Below are 25,418 nucleotides of genomic sequence, written 5' to 3' on the forward strand. Positions count from 1 at the left end.
TTCATTTTGAACTTAAATATAAAAAGACAAAAATAAAAAAAACATTTCCATGCACACAGCACAACATAGAGAGAGGATTCAATGTAAAATGATGAATTTTCCTTTCAGACTATTTACTTAAAAAAAAAAACAACTATGTAACAAATCTTACATATTGTTTTCTGTGCTTCCTTTTAAGTTTTCTGTTGTTCTCTGCTATGCGCCTTTTATTATTTTTTTTTCTCCTTCCCTCCCCATTCTACCCTAGAGGCTACAAATAAATACAAATTAATATGTATATATGTATGTGTGTGTGTGTATATATATGTGTGTGTGTGTGTGTATGTATATACACACATACATAGACACATACATATGTGTGTGTGTATATATACACATACATACACATGTATATATGTGCGTACATAAAACCATACTATTCATTCATCTATTTATCAGTTCTTTCTCTGGCAGTGGATAGCATCTTCCTTTGTAAGTCCTTTGTAGTTGGTTTAAGGGTACCAGTTTCAAACAATGTGCTTCCTCCCTGGGCCTCTGCACTCTAGTGTGACCCCACATCTTCACACACGCCTACCCTGAAGTCTTATTACCAGAGAATCCCATTCCTAAGGCCCCCACCTTCCTGCTGCTTTGGAGTCATGGCTGGCACTCACTGAAAAATAGCCCATCCCTTCTGACAAAAACTGTACATATATTGGATTGTCCTCTGCACCCATGTCACCACCCTCTCCGAGATTATTTTTCTTTCAGCTTCTGTTGGTAAGATTGCTATTTACATCTCTGAATGTGCTAATAATGTAATAGTTTTTTTTAATATAATCAAGTCCATGAACAGAATGAGAATGGCTTCGGGGCTTAGTCCTAGAAAATCCTGTAACATATATCTTTTGATTTGGTGTATTACAGGGACCAGAGGGCAAGCCAGGTCTGCCAGGATTCCCAGTAAGCATTATGGCCCTTAAATTTGAACTAATAATTAACTAAAATAACAAAAGTCTTTGTCTTATATTTTAAAGTTTACAAAATGTTTTATGCATACATTATCGTTTATATACATTATTAACTATGTAATAATATGTTTTGTATAATATTTAAGGGATAATAATAATGTTTGTATAGTGTTTTAAGGTTTACAAAGTGTTATATGTATATCTTTTAATGCATTATTAACTATATAATTGATATTTATTATATCTATTTAAGAGCTAATATTAACTTATAGATGTTAAGGTTTGTAATATTTTATACATTATCTTTTACGTGCCTTATTAACTATTTAATAATATATTTTATTACATAATTTTAAAGGCTAATAATAATGTTTATATAGTGTTTTAAGCTTTGCAAAGTGCTTTACATACATTATATTTAACATACATCATTATTTATGTGATAATATATTTATTATATAATGTTTAAAGGTTAATAATAATTTTTCTAGGATTTTAAGATTTGCAAAGTGTTTTATATACATTATCAGCTCTACCAATAATAATTATGATAATGATAATAGCTATATTAATAGACATTCATTCATCTTAATGTTTTAAAGTTATAAAGTTATTTACATAAACAGGATATCCCAAAAATCTTAAGACAAATTCAAGCTTTGATAAGCTTATTAAATTATTATTATTAAATTGTGTGATTTTATTATATAATTATTATTTGGTTTATTAAATTAATAAGCTTATTAAAGTTTAAATTTGCCCTAAGACTTTTGGGATATGTTATATTAGCTTCTTTGAGCCTCACAACAACCCTATAAGACAAATACTACAGATGAAAAAAGCCCCATTTTATAGATGAAGAAAGTGGGACTTGGGTTACTATGTATTTAAAATCCAAGACAAGTATAGAAATGGCAAGAGAACATGAGATGACATTCAGATAGAGGTTTGACTAGATGATCTTTGAGGTACTTTTCAATTCTTAAGTTTGTGATATAATTGTGTTCTAATGGTATAAAAACAACAAAGTGGCAGTGTCCTATAAGAATGTCATAAAGGCTAAAGTATAGAATGAATGAGCTAAGGATTATTTGAAAAGAAAGGAAAAGATAGAGGTGGGGTAGAACTTTTGGAGAGATGTTACAAGAGGGGACCAAAGAAAGGTTAGGTGCCCAAAAAATAGACCATGTAATAGGTAACAGAGAGGAGGCAAAACTAGTTCTTTGTGTTTTTGTCTACAGCAAGTATAAGGATCTTCAAATTCTAAAGAATAAAGCAGGCTTCTCTCTCAAAGAGAATTAAAGTCCAAGACAGATAAAATAGTAAGAGAACATTTAGCTGCTTTAAACAACTTCAAGTCTCTAAACTCAGATGAATTACACTCCAGGGAATTCAGAGAACTTGGAGATGTGACCTCAAAGCCAGTGCTGATCATCTGTAAGAAACTGTGGAACAGGGAAGAGGTGGCAAAGGTGGAAGAGGCAGCTACAAGCAAAAGCGGCCCTGGTTTTCCAAAAGGAGAATGAGATGTAGTTCATAAACTATTGGCTAGTAACCTTGACATGGATAATGCCCAGCACAATTCTAGGCAGATTAATAAATAGATATTTTGTGAGAATTTTAAAAAGAATGGAGTGATCCAAAAGGGAGTTACTTTTTAATTCACTCAGACTAAGAGGGGCCAAATGAGGTTCATTTCTATTTTGACAGAGTAAATAGTTGGCCCGATCTACATCTGTTCCCTTCTGTCCACCTCAGTAGGAAAGAATTAGTGTGTGTGATACAAATCAGGGGTGAGCAAACTGTAGGCTGGGAGGACAAAACCAACCCCCCTTACCCGTCTTTGTAGAGCAGAGAGCTCAGGATGGTTTCTACATTTTAAAATACGATAACATTTTATTATTTAAAATTGTAAAAACCATTCTTAGCTAGGGCTATTCAAAAACAAGTCCCAGCAAATTTGGACCATTGGCAGTAGTTTACCTGATCCTGATATAGATGATGAACCAGCAAAGAACACTGAGAAAGGGTCAGAAATGTAGGAGAACCAAGGAGCATTTGTGTTGAAGTGAGTATCTAGGATGACAAGGTGGTCAGCAGTATGGAATGCTACAGAGAGGTCAAGAAAGAATAAGATTGGGGAAAGGTCATTAAATTTGGCAGTTATATTATAGGTCTCTTCAGAGAGGGCAGTTCCAGTTGAACGATGAGAGTTTAGAATTCAGCGAGAGAAGAAAAAATAGAGACACTGAGTGCAAATTTTTTTTTTCAAGGAGTTTAGCTGAGAAGATGAGAAGAAATATGGGATGATAGCTGTTGGGGAAGGTAGAGTTTAGGGAGGGTTTTGTTTTGTTTTGCTTTAATGGATGAGGGAAATTTGGGTATGTTCTAGGCATTAGGGAAGGAAGGAACCAATAGATAGGGAAACAATACAATACAACTCAATGCATGTTTATTAAGTGCCTGCTGTGTGCCAGGCACTATGCTAAGTGTTGGGTATACAAATAAGAAAAAGAAAGACAGTCCCTGCCCTCAAAGAGCTTACAATCTAATGGAGAAAGACAATGTTTAAAAGGAAGATGGAAAGAATAGAGGGACAAGAAGACGTCTGGCATTAGGGCATGATGATGGTGGACTCAGAACCAAGCATTGCAACTGGAGGGAAATGAAGAGATGACTTTAAAAGCAAGTTTTGGGACTTGCTTTTTACCCTGCTCTGCCCTTTACCCCTGCAATCAGAGGGACTGAGGCAACTGAGGATAGTAATGAGAGCATGAAGTCTATCTCTAAGTCCAGTACTTCCTCAATAATGTTTTATGACCAAAGGGCATTAGAAAGATGAAGCTTAAAATGTTGCATCGTATTGTCTCTGTCTGTAAGGAGTATCATGAAAGTCATTATCAAAGATGTGTCGGACAGCTAGCTGGCATAGTAGATAGAGCGCAGGGCCTTCAGATAGGAAGACTCATCTCCCTGAGTTCAAATCTGACCTCAGACACTTACTAGCTGTGTGACCCTGGGCAAGCCACTAAACCTCAGTTTCCTCATCTGTAAAATGAGCCTAGAGAAAGAAATGGCAAATCAGTCCAGTATCTTTGCCAAGAAAACCCTAAATGGGGTCACAAAGAGCTGGACACGACTGAAATGACTGAACAACAGTAAATAGGGCTGGAAAAGGAGGTGGAACAGTCACAAAATGAAAATAAAAGCAGGTTACATGGTGGTCTGATACCCTTCTAGCATTAAAAGTACCAGAAAAAGGGCTTCCAGTGCACTGGCTAAATCATCTGTGGAATACTTACTGAAAGATTATAATTGAGGATCACAGAGGATAAGAAGATATGGTTGTGTTCTCCACTAGAGGAGTGAGCACCTACACCCAGGGTTGTGAGGATGAAATGATATAATATTTAAAAAGTGCTTTGCAAACCTTGAAGCTAATCACCATCATCATCATCATCATTACTGAAACCGCAATTTTATCAGCAAAGATGGTGAGGTGGAAAGGGCATTGACCTTGGAGTCACAGGCCCTGAATTCAAATCTTGACTCTACCTGAGAGACTTGGGGTGAAGTCATTTAACTTCTCTGAATGACAAGTTGTTTGTCTCTAAAATGAGGAACTTTTTCTAAATAACCTCTAAGATCTCTTCTGGATCTATAACCCTGTCATGAAAATTATATTCGTAACATTTATGTACTAAGTAACTCTTAGTAGTATGATGATCTTTAGCAAAACATAGACTTTTAGGACTAAATACAATTCAAATTTAATGCCATCTCAAAAGGAAACTAATGTGGTTGTCATGATCAGATGCAATAGTTTCAAACGCTACTTCCTCGATAGATTTCTTTTTTTGCAATAATGGCACATTTGAACTTGAAAGACCCAAGAGATCATTTAATCCAATCCCCTCATTTTTAAAAATTCAATTTTTATTTTGTTTTCAGTTCCAAATTCTCTCTCTTCCCCCTCCCCATTCCCCACTCACTCATTGAGAAGGCAAGAAAAACAAAACTCATTACAAATATCTATAGTCATGCAAAACAAATTATTGCATAAGTCATGTGAAATAGAGAAAGGAAAGAAAGGAAAAGAAGAGTTTCAACCTGCACTCTGAATCTATCAATTCCTGTTTCTTTCTTTCTTTCTTTTTTTTGGCAATGGGGTTAAGTGACTTGCCCAGGGTCACACAGCTAGTAAGTGTTCTGTATCTGAGGCTGAATTGGAACTTAGGTCCTCCTAAATCCAGAGCCAGTACTCTATCCACTGCACCACCTAGGTGCCCCAATATATCAATTCTTTATCAGGAGGTAGACAATGCAATCCCCTAATTTTATAGATAAATAAGTAAGGCTCTTAGAGTTTGACAAGCCAAGTACACACAGCTAATTATTGGCAACATCAGGACCAGAACTTATCTCTCCTGACTCCTAGTCTAGAACTCTTTCCTCCAAAATCCAGTTTAAAATCAAGATAATACTATAATCTTCCCAGACTTTCATATGGCTGACAATCTTTCTTTCTCTTTTTTTCACTTTTGACAAATTATTTCCAGATAATTAAAGGATATTAATTTTCTTTTATGATATCTTTACAGGGCCCAAAGGGACCAAAAGGTGACACTGGATTTCCAGGGTTGCCAGGAGAAAAGGTAAGAAGGAAATAGAGGCAGAAGTTATGACTGTTCTCAGGAATTTGTGAGATAATTCAAAATTAGTTGAAATCATCTATTATTTTCCATTTTTCCAATCTTGTCATGCTAATGGTCTTACAGTTTTGAAAGCAAATGGATAATAAAATGAGTAATAAAACATAAAGTCATTTACCCAGACTTTATTACCTTGAATATTAATGTTCATTCACTGTAGCCCTGACTGTCTAGAGTTTGATAGCATTGTTGTTATAAATTCATAGAAAAGTGGCATTGAGACTCCTGAGGTCATTTAGTCCAGTTCCTACTTTAAGTGCAAATTTTTCTTCTTTTTTATTCCCTTTCCCCCCCACAATGATTTAATATTTTATTTTTTCCCATTACATGTAAAAACAATTTTTAGCATTCATTTTTCTAAAATTTTGAGTTCCAAATTTTCCCCTTCCCTCCCTCATTGAGAAGGCAAATAATTTGATAAAGATTATATATGTGCAGTTGTGTGAAACGTATTTCCACATTAGTCATGTTGAAGCACAAGCTTTTCTTAAACATCATTGCAAAGTGATACTTTAGCCTCCAGCTGAAGATGTCCAGGGACAAGGAATTTACTAGCTTCTGAAGTAGCCCTGGCCAGGCATCTACCATGCTTTGGAATGCTCTCAACGCTCAGAATGCAGAGAGGTGCCTTCCTTCCTTGCTAATTTCGTTCTTCTGAAAGCCAAAAGAAAAGAGAAGGAGAAGACTGGGGAGGGAGTTAGCATCTAAGTAAGGAAGGTATGACTATCATTCTACGGGGTAGTGTCAGAGTCAACCTTAGAAGTAGGCATGTTGCAGTCATAAAAAAAAAAGGTAGTGGAGCTTGTCACCCAAAGCCTCCCCCACCAGCTTTGTCTTTGTTTAGTGATTGGAACTGGACCTGTGACTTCATTTGCATAAGGAACTCCCAGATGAAAAATCTTCCTCTACCAATGCAAGCTGGCACCTTCTCTGAAACTTATAAAACTACCTAGAGCATAGACGGGTGTCCAGGGTCACACAGATGGTACGTGTCAGAGGTGGAATTTTAATTCAGATCTCCCTTGCTTTGTCTATCCACTGTACTACACTACCTTTTAACATCAATTGATAACTTAAGTTCCATATTCTTTATTGATTTGTATCATATTTAAAACTAAAACTCAAATACCCCTGAAAGAAATAATATGTTATGCTTTATTTACCATTTATGTCTTAGTATAACTGTATCAAATCCCTTCATGACAATGGCTTTCAATCAATTAAGTTACATTTATTAATAATATAATATTTATTATAATGAAATGTTTCTCAATGATAATAAATTTATTAAACATTTATTATTATTTATTAAGTCTTGAGAAGGGCAAGAAAAGAGAAACCTATGAAAGCCATGTACACCTGGGAAGGAGAGTCAGGAAGTAAAACAGAATAGAAAAGACTATCAACAGGTTGTTTAAGAGGTTCTGGAGAAAAACGTGCAACATTTTCCTGAATTCCTAGGTGTTATAAATTTTTGTGATATCATCTGTTGGATAATCAACTCCGGTGAGTCAAAATACCATTTCTTAGGGAAGACAGGTGATAGAATGGATTGGGCCCAATCTTTTTATCAGGAACATAGGTCCAAATCCTATTTGACTTTGACAGGATGTGTGACCCTGGGCAAGTCATCTCACCTCTCCACGCCTCAGTTTCCTCTTCTGTAAAATGTAGGGGATATACTTGATGGACTATAAGTTTTCTTCTAGCTCTAGACCTGTGAAGAAGAAAACAGAACCTAGAGAAACATCATTTGCTAAGTCAAGCATTTTCAAACAAACAATAAATAGAGCAGGAGGAAAATAAGCACCCTTTCTTGATTCAGTGCTAGAAATTTAAAATAATCATTAGTGAATCCGCTCAAAATCAAATTAAAGTCTAATGCTAAGTAGGAGAGAAAGGCAGAAAGGAAGAAAACGAAGCAGAAACCAAAGCCACTCTTAAAATCCTTTTCCTCCATTTCTATGAGGCCAACTTCCTCAAATGGACATGAGATTAAGGGCGGTCTGGGAGAAAATTTTAATTTTTTAAAATCAAAATAGTATCATACATTATGCATGTTTGTTACAAGGAATTTTTTTTCCCTTTCTTCTTTCAATTTCGTGGAGGACAGGAGGGAGAGGAAATAAATTTCTGTCAAGTTTTTTTTTTAACAATTTTAAAAATATAGAGGTGGAGTAGTTACAGATGCGTAGTGTTACAAGCACTTTCAGATGAAATCATTATCTTGTTGGTTTTGCTTAATTGTTTTATTTTGTTACAAGAGACTTCTCATGGAATGACAATAATTAGTAAATGTTTACAACGTAGAAACAAAACACATCAATAATCTTTTTTAAAAAGATATATACATATTGGAGGCTGCCACTGGTTAAGTGAACTGTGTGAAGGTAAATATTTTTTCTTTTTTTTTCTTTTTTTTTGGTGGCAATGGTGTTAAATGACTTGCCCAGGGTCACACAGCTAGTGAGTGTTATGTGCTTGAGGCCAGATTTGAACTCAGGTCCTCCTGACTCCAAAGTCAGAGCTCCATCCACTGCGCCACCTAGCTGCCCCAAGGGTAAATATTTTTTAAAAGGACCCAAATGGCTTCCTCACAAAGTTCTCTGCATTTCAGGGTGAGAAGGGTGAACCAGGAACCATTCTCGCTGGCGATACTGCCCTCGAGAGGTTGATGTGGAAAAAGGTAAAGATCTCACCAGATTTATTGACTTTATGTGGGCATTTGAATTGACTATGAAGTTTCTCTGAAGGAAATTTTCCTTTCAGTCTGCTTTACTGCCACATCCCTTTTGAAGCCTGTCCTAGGCCCTGTTGTGTCTTTTCTTTTGATGATTTCAACAGAGTTCAAGTGTCATCTTTATGAAGATGACCTAAATTTACACATACATCCTCATCTGTCTCCTGAGTGGCAACCTCACATCCCCAACTCCCTGCTGGACATCTACACCTAGATGGCACATAGGCATCTCAAATTCTAAGTGTTCAATATTTTCACCCCAAACCACCCAACCTCCCCCTGTTTCCTAACTTCTCTATTTCTGTTGAGGCCATCACCCAAATTCACAGACTCACAGTCATCCTCAGCTCCTCTTCCTTACCCTCTCCACCCCTCTCCCTTCCCGCCAATTCCCATTGATTTTACGTCCTCAACATCTGTGGAATCTAGTCCCTATGGGAGGAACTGAGAGGCCAAGGGACGTGGATACCAAGGGGGAATTGGCAAAGCTTTGGTGCTTCCTTCCCAGCTGATACTCTTGACTCCTCTTACCTTACCTCAAGTTAACTCAAACCCAATCAAGTCATAACACATTAAGTGCCAGACTCAGGTAGTCACGGGACTACCATCCTAGTTCAGTCCCCAATCACCTTTTACTGGGACCATTACAATATCCTCTTAATTTACTCCTTATCTTCAGTATTTCCCTTATCCAATGTACCGCCCCCCCCATTCTACAACATTGATATTCTGCAAAAATTATGAGATGTAGGTGTAACACGTCATTCACCTGCTCAAGAAGCCTCAGTGGCTTCCTATTGACTCTAGGATGAATTTCAAGCTTCTCTGTTTGGTCTTCAAAGTCTTTCACCATCTGGCTCTAGCCAGTGTTTCCAGACTGATCACACATTACTCCCCTTCATTCACTCTACACTCCTGCCAAACTTGCCCATTTGATGGTTCATGTTGCGAAAGGCCATGTTATAATGATATTAGATCCCTGGCTTCCTTCAAATGCCACCTTCTAAAGTAGGCCTCTCCTGATCCCCCCACCTTGTCCTACCCCCATTACTTTGCATTTCCTATTCCTTTGTATATTATTATTTGCATATACTTATCTGAGCATTTGCTGTATTATCTAGTGAAATGTAAGCTCCCTAAGGGCAAGGCCTTTTTTGTTTTCTCTCTGTCTCCCCAGCACCTAGCTAGCCCAGTACCTGACTCACAGCGTATGCCCAATATATGCTAGCTGAATGGAGTGGAATGATTAACTCAAGCTTTTTTTTTTTTTTTTTTTTTTTTTTGTCAGGGTGAAAATGGAATTCAGGGACCACCGGGGCCAATGGTATGAGAAAACGTTTAGTGAACTGTGTGACAGTGTTTCAAACATCATACCCAATGTAGCTGAATTGTTCATGAGCCTTTATCATTCACAAAGACCCAAGAGTATATTGTAACAACCTAAATGTTCATCAAGAGTATAAATACTTCAAGCAGGTGCTAAATCTCACTGGTCTTTCCTTTTGTTTCCAACATAAATGCTCTTGTTATGCAAACATCCCCAGTGAGAACTAGCATCTCCTAAAGCTGCTATGTCTCTTAAATAATTCATCTAGGCCCCTACAGAAGGATAGTGGAATAAGAAGCTAGGCGATTCCTTTTAAACATCAGCCTCTTGCTGGAATTGAACATTAACTTAGAAAATGCTGTCTTTCAAATTCAAAGATAACATTTCTGCTAGTGATCACTGTCTGCGTATGGATGAGGCTGAAAAGAATAAGAGAGAGAGAGAGAGAGAGAGTGGGGGGTGGAGGAAGAAAGATGGAGGAGAGAGAGAGAGACAGAGAGAGAGAGAGAGAGAGAGAGCAAAAACCAACTGACCTTTCTACGTTAAACACTGACCTTTGATTTTCAGCTATGGCAGTGTGGATTGTCACTGTATTTTCACTCAGTTCCTGAGATTCAGAGCAGAATGGAAGCCTTTGCTTGCAAACATCACCCCATGCCTTATTGCCATCCCCTGGGCTGATTTGCCAGCCAGCCTGCCTCTGCTATAATGCATTGCTTGAGGCTTCACTCCAGTGAGTTTATCTGCTGTCTCTGCTTCCAGCTGCTCTCTTTCCCTGCCCTATAGCAGCTTTGATCCCCTGCTTTAATCCATTTCTGTGTGTGTCCAGCTTGGGGGGGGGGGTAGGGGGGGTGGGGGAGGAGTGTTACACTCCAATGAACATCACTTCTATGCTCCTGTACCTCCCTCTGGATGAGCCTTTCTGCCAATACTTTTGTCATATCCATGGATTGATGCTGACTGAATTGTTCAAGAATGGATGTGATATTAATGGGAGACTCAGGTCTCATTGGCAAAAAAGGGGCTAGACACTTTGACCTTTAGTCTGGCCTGGGTCTCAATGCCAACATTGACACCAGAGTCCACTAGCTTCCTTGTGGGATCTAAATGATAATGGTCTCATTGTGTTAAAAGCCAACACATGACTTATTACCTATGGATAGGCAGGCAGACAGAGCATTTACTAAGTGTTTATTATGTGCCAGGCACAGTGCTAAGCATTGTGGATACAAATACAATACCTGTGGGTGTAACTCCCTTTCTGTCATCTAACCATGCCTACAGCAGATAAGAAGTTCTCAGACTTCTTGGTCTCAGGACTCTTTTCTAGAGGAATCAACATAAACTCTTAGTGCCAATTAGAGAGAAGCTAGTCCCCCATCTGGTAGAAAGTGCAGAGTTATATCTCTGAGAGCTAAATACAGAAGGCCATTCTGCAGGGTCTGGGGGCTGGGTCTGCTCTTCCTTTGTGTTGTGAATCTTTGTGTTGGTTTGTGTGCTGATGCTTTCGATTCCCATCTGTGGCAGATAGGTCCTTTGTTCCCCCTTGGAGAGAAGGCCATCTTTATAGGTTCATGCTTGTTTGCATGAACTTCTATGCAGCTAAAGGGAATGGTAGGCACACTCTAAGATAGTTCAGCGGAGGTTTAGTGGCCACTGATGAGAGCTGGCTTCACTTTAGTGTACAGAAAATTTCTGAGAACATGTTCCAAGGCTACTCAGGCATCCCTGGGCCTTGCAGCAGAAAGAGCAATCAGAAAAGATTCCTCCTTATGGGAGGAACTGAGAGGCCAAGGGACGTGGATACCAAGGGGGAATTGGCAAAGCTCTGGTGCTTCCTTCCCGACTGATACTCTTGACTCCTCTTACCTTACCTCAAGTTAATTCAAACCAAATCAAGTCATAACACATTAAGTGCCAGACTCTATGCAAAACATTGGGCGAGTCTCTGAGGGAGATAAAAAGAGAAATAAGATTGATGCCTGCCTTCTAGGAGCTTCCAATCTAGTAGGGGAGATAAGGAGTATATGCTAACTTTTTTACCTTTTCTCTAATAGAAACAGGGAAGTGAGTTGGGGTAGGGGGAGGGGGCATCACACTGGAAGTATCAAATGGGGTAGAAGGGCAGATTAATTTGAATTTAGACAGTTTCGTGTTGATGACAAAATATCCAAGGAAGCAGATCCAAGCTAGAAATAGCTTTTAAAAAATTGTCCACATGCTTGTATTCCAAATGCTGGTATAGTTTCATTTTATTGGAGCCTGGCTGATGCAATGTTCACCACATGGCAACATAGGGGAACCAATTAACTCCATTCTTTCTCTTTGACCCCGGTAAATCCTTCACAAGGTGAAAAGTTCCTCAGCTATAGGGAATTAAGAACCTTGACTGACCCCCTTCCCCATTCCATCATGATTTAGACTATAATTTAGATCATGTGCTATGATTCTGACCATAATGAGAAGCCTCCACATGGTTCTGAGAATTTGGTTGTGCTTCCTAGAGCAAAGATTTTTTACCCACAGAAACTCTTGGCCTCCACATTTATCCAGTAACTGCTTGTTTTGTCTTGGAAATGTTCCTCAGATTGCATGTCTGCCTAAACTAGCTTTTTACATAATTGTGATTTGTATTCTGAGCATTGATCAGGGATAGACTGGCTCATCTTTCATGAATTATGTATGATTTTTCAATGTAATAAATTTATGAATAGTCTAAATGAGTGTAATCTCAGAATAGGTACTGGGTAATTTACAATTCACGGAGGTAGCATGGCATCATAAATGAAGTCAGGAAGCCCTAGGCTTAAGTACTACCACTAATATAGTCTAACTATATGACTAAGGGTAAGTCACTTAAACTTTTTGTGTCCCAGGCAATAGTCTAAAATTGAAAGTTATAGATGACTTAATGAGCCTATCAGTAAAGTGGGTTTCCATACTCAAAAGTTCCTTTTATTGATGAAATCACATATCAGAACTGATTATATATTTTTTATTCATCTACTTAAAACTTTTAAATTAACTGAGAATTGTGGATACTAGCATCTTATGCCCTGTACTATTTTGAGGACCAGAGGTCAAACTTACTAATCATGAGAATCCAGTCAATAACATTGTATGTGAATGTGTGTGTGTGTGTGTGTGTGTGTGTGTGTGTGTGTGTTTTGGAATGAATTTTATGTCCCAAGAGGGTATCCTCACATTTTTCATTCTCTCTTCATTACTTCCTTTCTCTTTAGCTTCCTTTTTCCCCTCAAAGACAATCCTCTATCCTTTCCATCTTTTATATAGATACTAACTTTTTAGAGTTTAGTGGGGTTTTTCTTTCTTTGTAAATGCTCCTTTGTCTGCAAGTGAAATGTCAGCCTTAGTTTCTGTAGGTGAGTGATGTGCCACAAAATGTAAGTTCTGTTTTTAACCAATAATACTTTTCACTTTGACCTCAGGGGCCCAAAGGACCGCCTGGACATAAGGGAGAGTTCGGTTTTCCAGGTCGACCAGTAAGTATCGGTATTTCACAAATTGAAGTCTGTGAAAATTATTGTGAATGTAGATATAATTAAAAGAAAAGTACCTGCTAAAACCCCATTTTCTAAATTTCAGGGAAGGCCTGGTCTAAATGGACTAAAAGGTGCCAAAGGAGAACGTGGAGTAGTGCTATTAGTAAGTACCTCTGGGTGCTATTTCTTACGTGATGAGACTTTATCTCACTGAGCCAGTCTTTATGGAATGAGAACGCTGTCTCAGAGACATGACACCCCAGTTCAGCTAGACCCTCACTGTTCCTTGTCAATGCCTTCACACATCCCTTGCTCTTTCCTTAGCTTATTCCCCCACAGTGATTTTTCCCAACCTATTCTATGTTTTCCATTCGTCCCTCCTGCCTCACCTTTAGCAGACAGCTCCTCTCACTACCCTACCTAGAAGACTAAAGATTTAAGAGATGAATTTTCCCCATTGGCCTTCCATTCCACCTCAGAATATCTCTATAGCTACATCAAGCCTGTCTTTATTTCTTCCTCTCTCAAAGAAGATGTATTTTTCCTTTCTAAGGCTGAAAAGTGGAAAAGTACTAGATTTGAAGTTAGAGAATCTGGGTTTGAATAGCATCTGGTCCACTTACTTTCTGTATAACCATAGACAAATCATTTAATTTCTCTGAGTCTCAGTTTCCTCAACTGTAAAATGAGAGGGTTGTACTTCAGATGATTCCTGAGGTGTTTAAATCAATGGTCCTCCTTGTTTTCATAACTCCCCCCTCCCAAATTGTCTTCCATCAAATACCCCCTCTCTATACAGTGCCTTTGAATTCTAAGTGGCTCAGTAGATAAAGCACTGGGCTTGGAATCATCTTCCTGATCAGATTCAAATCTGATCTCAGACACTAATTAGCTGTGTGAGCCTGGGCAAGTCACTTAACTGCTTGTCTTGGTTTCCTCCTCTGTAAAATGAGTTGGAGAAGGAAATGGCAAAGCCACTACAGTATCTTTGTCAAGAAAACTCCAAATGGGACCCCATTCAGACATGACTGAAATGACTGAACAACACCCCCCAAAACTGGCTTTTGTTCTGCTATCTTCAAGTATGCTGCAATCTCCCTTATCTTGAAAAATCTTTCACTTGACCCTATATCACTCAGGCTATTTCTTATCTCTCATTCTTTTTGCTGTCAAACTTCTTAAGTCAGTGGTCTATGTTAGCTTGTGTCTGTCTCCTCGTTGTTTACTCACTCCTACCCCCTTGGCATTTTATTTTTTATTCTCAGCATATTTCTGGAACTGTCTTGTTCAAAGTAATAATAACAACTAGCATTTAAGATTTACAAAATGCTTTACAAGTACTATCTCATTTCATCCTCACAGCGACTCTGGGAGGTAGGTGTTATTATTATCCCCATTTTTCAGATCAGGACACTGAGGTAGATAAAGGTTGTGTGACTTGCCCAGGGTTACACAGCTAGTACGTGAATGGGGCTGGATTCAAACTAAGGTCTCCTACTTCCAGCCCTAGCACCCTATCACTGTGCCACCTCCACTGCCTCATAATAGATCTCCAATGCTCTCTCCCCATATAAGGGTGGTGGGGCCAGTTTGAGGGTAAATTTCAGTGAAAAGCTTGGTCAGGTGGGCCAGGATTTAGGTAAGGTTGTGGTAAAGAAGACATTTGAATGAATATATGCCCTTTCTCCTCATCAACATTCTAAGATCCTTGAGGCCAGGAATTATACATTTCTTCTTTGTATTCCCACTGTAACCCCCCACCTCATTGCCTGGTCCAGTGATTTACAAATTGTATGTGCTCAATGAGTTGATTAATTCAACAAACATATATTAAGTGTCTGCTATGTGCAGTGTACTGTGTTAGGTTTGAAGGGATATATGTATGTATATATATATATATATGCATATATATACATTTTTTGTCTCCTCAAACTTAACACATTCATAGGTTTACACTGTGGCGAAGAAGTAGGGGTGGGGGGGAAGACGACTGTGAATGCCAAAACTTCTTCCACTTGATACAGGTAGACAACTCATCTGCAGCTTAGAAATCTTAGAAAGTTTCTTGGGACATTGAGAGGTTAAGTGACTTACTTATGATAACAAAATATATTTGTTTCCGGGGCAGGACTTGAACCCAGGTCTTCCAGAATCCAAGGGCATACCTCTATCTACTAAGTGATTCTGCCTCTCTCAGGATAACAAGAGTAATTTTTTTTTAAACCTAGCCCTTCCCCTCAAGGGACTTAGTCTAGTAGAAGGGCTTGCAAATAAATAGCATCAGAACTTAAAGACCCTATTCTTTACAAAAGTCAAGTTCTTCTTAGATTAAAATGCAGATGCGCTTCAGGATGAGCACCAGTGCAATAAAACTAGCTACCTTTTCTTCTGTATCTTATTAAAACCACCAAAGCTCAGAAACTCTTGTCTGTGACCTTCAAATGACTACATGCATACTCACTAAATTCATTCAACATCCTCACAACTTCAGCAAAGTTGTTTGTCTGGGTTCTAGCCACCGAGTATTTCCTGTAGCACTCTAAGGTTTGTTGTTATTTCATCATTTCCAGTCATGTCTGACTCTTCATGACCCTTTCTTGGGCTTTTCTTGGCAAAGATACTAAAGTGGTTTGCCATTTCCTACTCCAGCTCATTTTACAGATGAGGAAACTGAGGCAAACAGGGATTAAGTGACTTGCTCAGGGTCACATAGTAATAAGTGTCTGAAGAGAAATGGATCCAGTGAACCTACTTCCAAACACACAACAGAGAAGCTCATGGCTCTGTATTTCTTTGGAGGGAGTAGAAGAATTGATGTTACCCAAAGGTAGACAGAAGAACTTTCTAATAACAAAGCCCCCCTTTGCCTCACCTATCAGATATAACATAGTTTAAAAAAAAACCCTAGAGTAGCTTCCCTCTGCTTTCTTTTGGTGTGTATTTAATCTGCATTATGAACTCTATCTGGCTGCTTAGATGTTTCAGCTGTTGGGGATGCTGAGTAAAGATTAATTATCCTCGGTATATAAAATGTACCACCAGGTGGAACCAGGGAATCAATGCTTCCAGGTACTCTCCTATCTACTGGGGATCTGATTTCTTGTGTTCATTACCCAATTTCAAGTCAGTGATTCCCCAACTCCCCTTGATTCCTATGTTCCTAGCTTTTTCTTGATAATCTCATTCTTTTCCCCCTCTAATCCCGATGTCTACATCTATTGACACCAAACTGGTCACTTGACTCCAATGCCTAATTTCCCCTTGATGATTTATAGGTTAGTTTTGCCAAATTATTATTTTCAATTCTTTTGCTACGAGTCATAGCTTACTGGTTTGGCTTTGGCATTCTTCACCTTGGATTATTCTAACCATAAATAACCTAGTCATTCTAGGTTAGCGAAAAGGGCCCTATTTACTACCTGTAAGAACCTGGCTATGTTATCAGGAGCCAACTGGGAGATGTCCTTTTAAAGAGCAGAATGGTTGGTGCCAAGAGACCACCTGCAGGAATTTTGTCAGTTCTAATTTTATTGCCCACTTGATAACTTATTCTCATTGCTTCTGCCTGAGCCTGGGCCAAGTTTCACTCTTTGGACCTTCTCCTTGGCTTTGCTGACTCAGAGCAATACCCTACTTCTTGCCAGCTATCCAGATTCCCAGCAGCACTAGTCTACTGATTTCTGCTTTACCATGACCCAGTCAAGAGTTTGTCCACAATAAGAACAAGGTTGGCCTTCGTTTATACCCTGATTCAGGTAGCTCTCTGCTGCCCTCTGCTGGTTCTGGTAAAAAAAACACCAGCTCTTTGCCCTCCTGCCTCCCGTCAAGCCCTATACTCTTAGGTTTCCTGAGGTTAGAACATTTCCATTCAGAGAATTAGCTCTAACTGGGATGATATGTAGCGTATTATAACACCCTGAGCCAATTCAAAATAGTAGTCAGTTCCACTAAAAGTGAATTTCACTCTTTTCTAAGTTATTGCAACATATTTGATAACTTTTGAAAGGACTTAGCAACTCGAGTCATAAGTGCTTGTCTGAGTCCTGACTGTCATTAATGTACCAGTGACATCTGGTGAATTATTTCAGTCCTCTGCATCTCAACTTCATCATTATTTTATTTTGCATACGTGCTACATTTACTTATCTACTTACTGTGTGTGTATTTAACCTCTCCTTAGTAGAATGTAAACTCCTTGAAAGCAGGACAATGTCATCTTTGATTTGTATCCACAGTGCCTAGGGCACAGTACCTGGCATGCAGGAGGCACTTAATAAATGTTTGATTAATTGATTATTGATGTATAAAATGGAAAGTATCTCTGATGTCATAGATCCCAACCAAAACTGAGAGTATTAATCAAAACAAGTTCCAGGATCCTTTATAGTTCTAGTATTCTGTAATTCTTTTTCCAGTAAATTTTGTGCCAGAAGGTACTTGAGTACCAATGCAAATAAGAAACTGATGTTTTGATCCCAATTGGTGTCTGAAGGAGACTTCAGTTATTCCAGCAACTCTATAAAGTATGTAAGGATTAGTAGCCCGCTAGAAAGAGTACTGGATGGAAGTCAAAGGACATAGGTTCAAATCCCAGGTCTCCTATTTATTACCTGTAAGACCTAGGACAAGCCAATTACTTTCTCTGGGCCTCTTTTTTCATCTCTGAAATAAAGGCAGTTAGCCTCAATGATCTCTCAGGTCTCTTCTAGCTCTAAATCTATGATCTTACATTAGGTTTTACTTTCAAATGACTATTTTAATAGTCTGAACTCATTTGTTCTTTCCTACTTTCATAGAACATAAATTCAGGGGCAGAAAGGAGGTCAGAAATCATCTAAACCAACTCATTCTACAGGGGAGGAAAATGAGATTTACAGAGCTTAAGTAACTTATCCTAGGTCAAATGGCCAGAAAGAAGCAGAGCCAGGTCATCAAACTTCAAATTCAATGAGCTTTCCAGTGTCCTCAGCTCCTTCTCCATCTTGAAGGTGCACCTGGGAAATTATTGAAATTGTCATATACCTTGCTAAATACCTTCATTACCTAGTATATGTATATTAACTGAACTCTATTTCAAGTTCAAGAACTTGGTTAACAGCTTTCTTTTTAGCCAGATAATTGTTCAGCAAATTTTGAAGTTATATTTTAAACACATTTCATATGTTATGCTTCTTTAACAAGAATTCAGACTTCGAGGTCTTAATGTTGTATCTAATTTACTTGATAATACACTCAGTGATGACATTAGCCCAGGATTAATACATTGAATGATCTCTGCCAGGCTGAGCTCCAACCCTCTTTTTCTTGCTGTATGTTGGCCCAATGGATAAAGTGCTGGGCATAAAGTCAGGAAAACCTGAGTTCAAATTCAGCTTCAGACACTCACTAGCTGTATGACCCTAGGCAAGTCACTTAATCCTGTTTGCCTCAGTTTCCTTCTTTGTGAAACATGAATTATAAAAAATAGCACCTACCTCTCTGAGTTATTCTGAGGATCAAATGAGATGCTATTTGTAGAGCATTTTGTATAGTGCCTAGCACATAGTAAGCACTATATAAATGTTTATTTTTATAGTAATTATTATTTTGAATAAGGTGTTGACAGTAGGGATAAAGATGGGAGCATTAGGGCAGACAGATATGAATTTTTCTTTTGGACACATTAAGTGACCTTAGATTATTTAATACTAGTAATTAACAATATCCGACATTATAATTACATCATATTTATCAACACACAATTATATTATGACAATGATAATTAGTATCTAATACGGCACATTATTAGAGAATTATAATGATGTTATAATTATAGTGTATTTATATTATATTATCTATATATTATAATCATCAAAATTTTGTTGTAATATGTGGTAATTGTTAATTGATACATTAGTATAATTGTGTGTTGATAATAATTCTACATTATGTCATTATAATGTTGTTGTTGTTGTTGTTGTTGTTGTTGTTGTTGAAGAATCTAAGGTAATTTAATGTGCCCAAAAGAGGAATTCACATCTGTCCACCACCACCCCACTCTCATCTCTATTCCTACTGCCAACACCCTAGAGAAGACCCTCATTAAACCCTACCTGAGCAGTCATTTAGCCCAACACTCTCCTTTTACAGATTAGGAAAATGAGGCCCAGAGAAAGGAAGTGACTTGTTCAAGGCTACACACTAGAGAGTGGCACAGATAGGAATGGAACTCTGTGTTTGAACTTCCAAGTCCAGTCCCTTCTATGGTAGCACTGAGCCTGTATAATAGTGCATCTTGGTTTATGTCTTACATCTTCCATGCTAGATTGTAAGCTCAATGGAAGGGCTAATTTTCTACCTATGAATCTCCTTTTAGTTCCTTTTCTAGTGCTTTGCACATAAGTGGTTGTCAGATGAATGAATTAGAAACCCACTGAAAAGTCAACACACTCTGAAAGGGTGGGATTAAGAGTGAGAGTTCAATTTACTTCTCAATTATTCTAGACAGAATAAATAAATCAGTGACCCATTAGAAAGCACCTAAACTTTAAGGACTCTTTTTTGAGAGGCAGTTACGGCATAATGGATAGGACACTACAGGACTCAGGGAGTCATGAGTTCAAATCCTGCCTCAGACACTTAAAAGGTAAATAAGCTGGGTAAATCTCTTCACCTCTTTGGGCCTCATTTTCTTCATTTGTGAAATGAAGAGATTAGACATGATAGCTTTGGAGGTTCCTTGTCACACTAAATCTATGATCCTATGTATGGCTTGGAAAGGCAGCAAACTAATTCTTCTTTGAATATGTTTATTTAATCTGCTTAATCCAGATCATAATTAATAATCCCAGTAGTTTAAATTGGTTTTATATAGGTCTTATAATGTTAGCAGTTCAATCGGACTTTTGTAGACAGACACATCAGGGCATATTTCTAAATGAGATGAAGAACACAATTGATGAAATAGATTTGTATTTCAAGGAATTCTGCTCAGGGATTCTCCCTCCCATCCTACCCTTTCCCTTGCCCCCCACCCCCACCCCCCAACTAATGTGCATCTCAATTCCTCCACAGCTTGCTAGACGATCTTTGAAAGTTTTTGTGACCAAAAAAATCCACTACCCTATAGCCAACACAGTGTCTGCATTTGGCAATAATTAATCAATAGTTAATAAATACTTGTTAACTTGCCTTGAATTGGTCCTCAGATAATAGACAAGGAGTCCGTAGGTGGGTTCACTGAAATCTTTCCAACGTCAGAATACTTGATTCTGCTTGTGCACTGCTATATATATCATATATATGTAGCACGTATATTATATATGTGTTATATATAGTTACATATATTATATGTTATATATAGCATACTGAGGCATTAGAAAAGGACTCTCATGAAGTAATACTGATTTGTAGTGTTTTTAAAAGTCCATTGTCCTTTGATTTCTGCCTGATCTTTTATCAAAATTAGGAAACATTTATATTTATAAAGAGAAAATTGGTTGGAAGTTCTATGTACTGTTTTAAGTTACGTACATTCAGAATGTTACCCCCTTAAAATGACCACAGCGTGTAATGCAGTATGGGGTTCTGTATTAATTTCATACATCAAGAATGACAAATTGACTGAAGTTTCCATTGGTATATCTATAGATCTCTTGAAATTAAAATTTATTAGATCTTGTTGGGGGCCATATTTCTCTTTCACAGTTTCTAGAATAAAATTAAATGTAAATGAAAATAATTGGATAACAAAATATGCTTATTAATTTCATAGACATTGGCACTCAGCTGAGCTTTATTAGTAATATGGTCATCACCTTCATTATAAAGATGAAGACACTAAGACCTCCTACAATTAATTGACTTGCCCAAGGGCATCCAGGTAGTTCCAGAGCTGCAACTAGAATTCACATCTGCTGACTTTTTCCACCACCCAACACTTCCTGCCTTGGACTTCATTATTTACTTATAATACTTACAAAGGGTCTGTTCATGTCTGGGAAGTAGCATTGGCAGGCTTCCTGTCCTTAGGTGCCCTTGCTCAGTATAGCCATGGAAAGCCAAATATGGTAGGTGAATGATTGGGTTGAAGGAAGTAGTATACTTAATGTTGGAGACAATTCCACAGCTGGGTGGAGTGTTTAGGGAGAAGGAAGGAGGATGTGACTTATCTTTCCCCTCTCTGATTGATAACCCACCCCTTTGGATCACACTATAGCTGCCTGGAGACTATGGTATGCCCCATGCCCTACCTGAGAGACCACTGTTCCAGCAAACCAGCAGCAGAGAGTAAAATACCTAGGGGCCCTAAATGCTTATGGAAATCCCTTCTTCCTACCTTCTCCTACCAAGGCAGCTAGATGGGTGCAGTGGATAGTATAGACTTGGAATCAGGAAGGCCTGAGTTTGAATTCTACCTCAGACAAACACTGTTTTAATGCTTAGCTATTCTTATTCTTCTTCAGACAGCTCCGGATGAGCACTAACAAGTCACTTGCCAGGACAGCCTATTTCCCTGAAGAACCCTAATAGTCTAACTCTATGTGTTAGAGTCTGTATCAGTTTCTTCAGGTTAATGCATCTATAAAAAAAAATTTCTTATATAAACTTGACTAAATTGTCTACATGCATTTTAAAAATTATTTTCTTCCCCAGTGATCTTTAGGTAAGAAATAATCAGAGGCAGACACTGCAAAAACAAACAAACAAACAAAAAACCACTCAGAAAATAACCATGATGCCAAGGTGCTAAACAGTTTTTCCAGGGTTGGTAGGTCACTGCTGTTCTCTCCTCTTTCCTTGTTTCTCTCCTCTGCCCTCCCCCTCATTCTGTGCATGTAAAAACACGCCCACGCACAACTCTAGAAAATTCCCATGATGCTGGGTCACTAGGCTGTGTTTCCAGGAGCCCAAGGCCACTGTTGCTCAATGCCTTTTTCATCTTCTTTTCTCTCCTCCACTCTCCAGACACACCCACACCCTGGTCTGAAAAGTCCAGGTTTCCCCAGAAACCATTAGGTAAAAGTCCTATTGCCCTTTGGGGAATCCTAAACTAGAAGTTACCTCTGTTTCTCATTTTAAGATCTAAGTTGCCTTAAAATTTTTTTTCTCTTGCACTAAACTCATTTGAAAATTAATGTTTATTCTCAAAACCAATCACTCAAAAAATTAACTGAATTTCCCTGTATTATTTTAATTAGAGGATGAATTAAATCTCCTTTAATCTTTTCTTCATTTATTCTTGTCGGTGCAATCCTCTTGTGTAGTTAAAAAGAAGCAAAATAAATGGGGACCTTGTCAAAACAGTTTCCACCATAAATGTCAAGGAAATGGATAGATATTAGAAATAATAACTTATATTTGCCAAGAATTCTAAGATTTGAGGCAAATAAATGGTTAGAAGGGGGAAACATCAATGGAGCTTAAGAAATAAATAATTTCTGGACATTTTGTAACAAAATGAAAACTGATAAGAGCGCTATATTAGCCATATTTTCAATCATTTTTAACAGGTTTCAATGAAGCTTGCTCCATATTTTTAATTATTTTAGCAGATTTCAGAGAAATTTGTTATATATAGATGTTTTATTTCAAATGCCTATTTTTTTTTCCAAAATGAAAATCTACAGTTTGTAATTTTGTTCTGGGCAGATTTGTAATTGTTCACATTTAATGTGAAAATACACAGAACCTAAAACTTTCCAGCTAGCCAAGTTTGGACCGTCCCAAGTCCAGAAACTTGAATAGTTCCCAAGGGACCTTCATTTCTTGATCATCTAATGATTCATTCAATAAGCCTTCATTAATTCATTTATTAACATTCATTTTTTTAAAAATTTTGAGTTCCAAATTCTCTTTCTCCCTCCAGCTCCTCCCCCATTCATTGAGAAGGCAAGCAATATGATACCCATTATACAGGTGAAGTTATGCAAAACATATTTCCATATTAGCCATTCAAAAAGCATTTACTTACAGAAACTATACTAGAGATACAAATACATTTTTTAAAGTCCCTGCCCTCAAGGCGTTTATGTTGCACAGGAGGGAAACAATACGGACACAGATAGATCGTTGAAAAATATATACAAATAAAATATATACAAATAAATTTCATAGTGAGAGAAGAGCACAAAAAAATGAGAGGATCAAGATGGCAGCACTTGAGTTGAATCTTGATTAAATGCTTTCTGTTGAATTGAATTAACTAAAGACTCCAAAAGGCAGAAATGAAGAGGGAGATCATTCCAGACACTGAGAACAGGACAACCTGTGCAAAGGTATAGAAGAGGGAGAGAGATCGAATGCCTTGTATGGGGAGCAGGAAATAGACTAACTCAGCTAGATGAATGATTAACATGAAATCAGTCTACAAAACAAGGTTGGAGATAGATGATGAAGACTTTAAAAGCCATAGGTAGGGGACAGATGGTGAAGGCTTGAAATAACAGAAAGAGGAGGTTGCATTCTATCCAATATGTTCAATAAATCAGTAGATTTGGAATCAAGTGACTGTAGTTCAAATCTCACTTCTACCACTTGTTACCTGTTTGAAACTTTGGCAAGGCTCTGAGTCTCAGTTTCCTCATCTGTAAAATGAGGGGAATGGACTAAATGTCCCCTTTCAGCTCTAGGTCTATAATTCTAGGATCTTATCTTAGAGACAACAGGGAGTCATTGATACTTCTTGAACAAAGGAATGCCATAGCCAGACTTTTGCTCTAGGATTGTTGATTTTTCAGCTGTATGGAGGATTTGTTAGAGAGAGGAGAGACCAGAGTCTGTGAAACCAATTCAAAGGTTATTGCCATAGTTCCAGGACAGTTCCTCAGCTCTCCTAAATTGTAATCTAAGCCTGGTCATAAGGAAGATTCTTTGGTTCTAGTCCTTCTTCAGCAACGTTTCCCCTTCTTTTGTTTGGTATTTTTATTTTTTAGAAACCCCTTCCTCCCTTCCCAGAGGTTTTTGAATAATCAGCTTCCTTTTCTTTTATTCCTTAGGGCCCACCTGGTTTGCCTGGGCCTCCAGGGCCTCCTGGACCACCTGGAGCTGTGATTAACATCAAAGGAGTAAGTACTTCCCCTAGATCACTCGGCTTCTCCATTGACTTTTATTAAAGCAGAACATACATTTTGTATTTAAATGTATTTATTGAATTATCTTTCCTCTCAATCTCAAACAGACGGTTTTCCCAATTTCTCCCAGACCTCACTGCAAAACACCAGTAAGTTGACCTGCCTCGTTTAACCACAGGCATTGACCATGCATGAATTCCATCCCCCCTCAAAAAATGAAGAAATGGCATGCTCCATGCTTATAGCTCAGTCCTTTTATGCTTTATTTCACTGTCTTTTTTGATTTGGAGTCTACCTCAAAAATGTTTTGCATCCAGTATGTATCTTTAAGCAGCACGAAGCTTTTAAGATAATATAAAATGGTATTTATGCATATATAATTTTATATATGTGCAAGTACTGCCAAAAAAGGGTTTTAAAACCAACACAAAAATCTTAGCAGATATATTTTGCATCAGGAGCTTTAAAGCAAAATTTCACAGTTCATTGTACTGTCTCCTTTTACTTTCCATCATAAAAAAGCCAAATAAAAAGATTAGAGAGGATGATCACAAATTTGGACATTTTCCCTATTAAAATAAGACAAAAATCTGGACTATTTGGTTCCATCTCATTGCTTTAAGTTCATAAATATCTATAAACCAGCTAAATAGTAAAGATTGTCTATATATCAAATAGCAAAGTGCTTGTTTGATTTTACAGACTAGTCAGTGATTTAAATGAATCGCCTTGTCACGGGTATATACTTCATAAAATACTGGGGAACTTAGGAAAGGACATAGGGCTTCAGTGTCCATTTTCAGCACTCAGTACTTCAGTAATGCAAAGATCCATGATTTCCTCAGTGTGGAAATATAAACTACCAAGCGTTGTGTTTAATAAATGGAAGGAATTCTTTTCCGTTATGTGCCAGACTTGTGCTGTACAAATCTTATAAAATGTAACGAGGGCCACACCCCATGGAGCATGTATGGGTTTAGGTCTGTATGGCTCAGTGCTAAAGGATTTGTGCTTGGAAATGACTGAAATATTCCCCTAATTGGCCACTCTGCTGAAAGAGCTGACAGTGAATCTTAGAAAGGGAGTGACTCCAGTCTCTCTCTCTCTCTCTCTCTCTCTCTCTCTCTCTCTCTCT

At 37.9% G+C, this 25,418-nt stretch overlaps 1 protein-coding gene across 1 annotated transcript; it reads left to right on the forward strand.

Annotated features, from left to right (window-relative positions):
* Positions 1–750: 750 nt before the first annotated feature.
* LOC114033047 (collagen alpha-1(XV) chain-like) lies at positions 751–24,432 on the forward strand (the record flags this gene model as incomplete). Its single annotated transcript, XM_027848504.1, has 9 exons — positions 751–759; positions 907–942; positions 5,552–5,605; positions 8,280–8,348; positions 9,691–9,726; positions 13,179–13,232; positions 13,336–13,395; positions 24,209–24,277; positions 24,391–24,432. Coding segments are annotated over 9 exons (429 nt in total), but the record flags the coding sequence as incomplete, so codon positions are not given.
* Between the last annotated feature and the right edge of the window lie 986 nt (positions 24,433–25,418).

Source organism: Vombatus ursinus, unplaced genomic scaffold (genome assembly GCF_900497805.2).
Source record: "Vombatus ursinus unplaced genomic scaffold, bare-nosed wombat genome assembly UNPS02006738.1, whole genome shotgun sequence".
NCBI classification, from domain to species: domain Eukaryota; kingdom Metazoa; phylum Chordata; class Mammalia; order Diprotodontia; family Vombatidae; genus Vombatus; species Vombatus ursinus.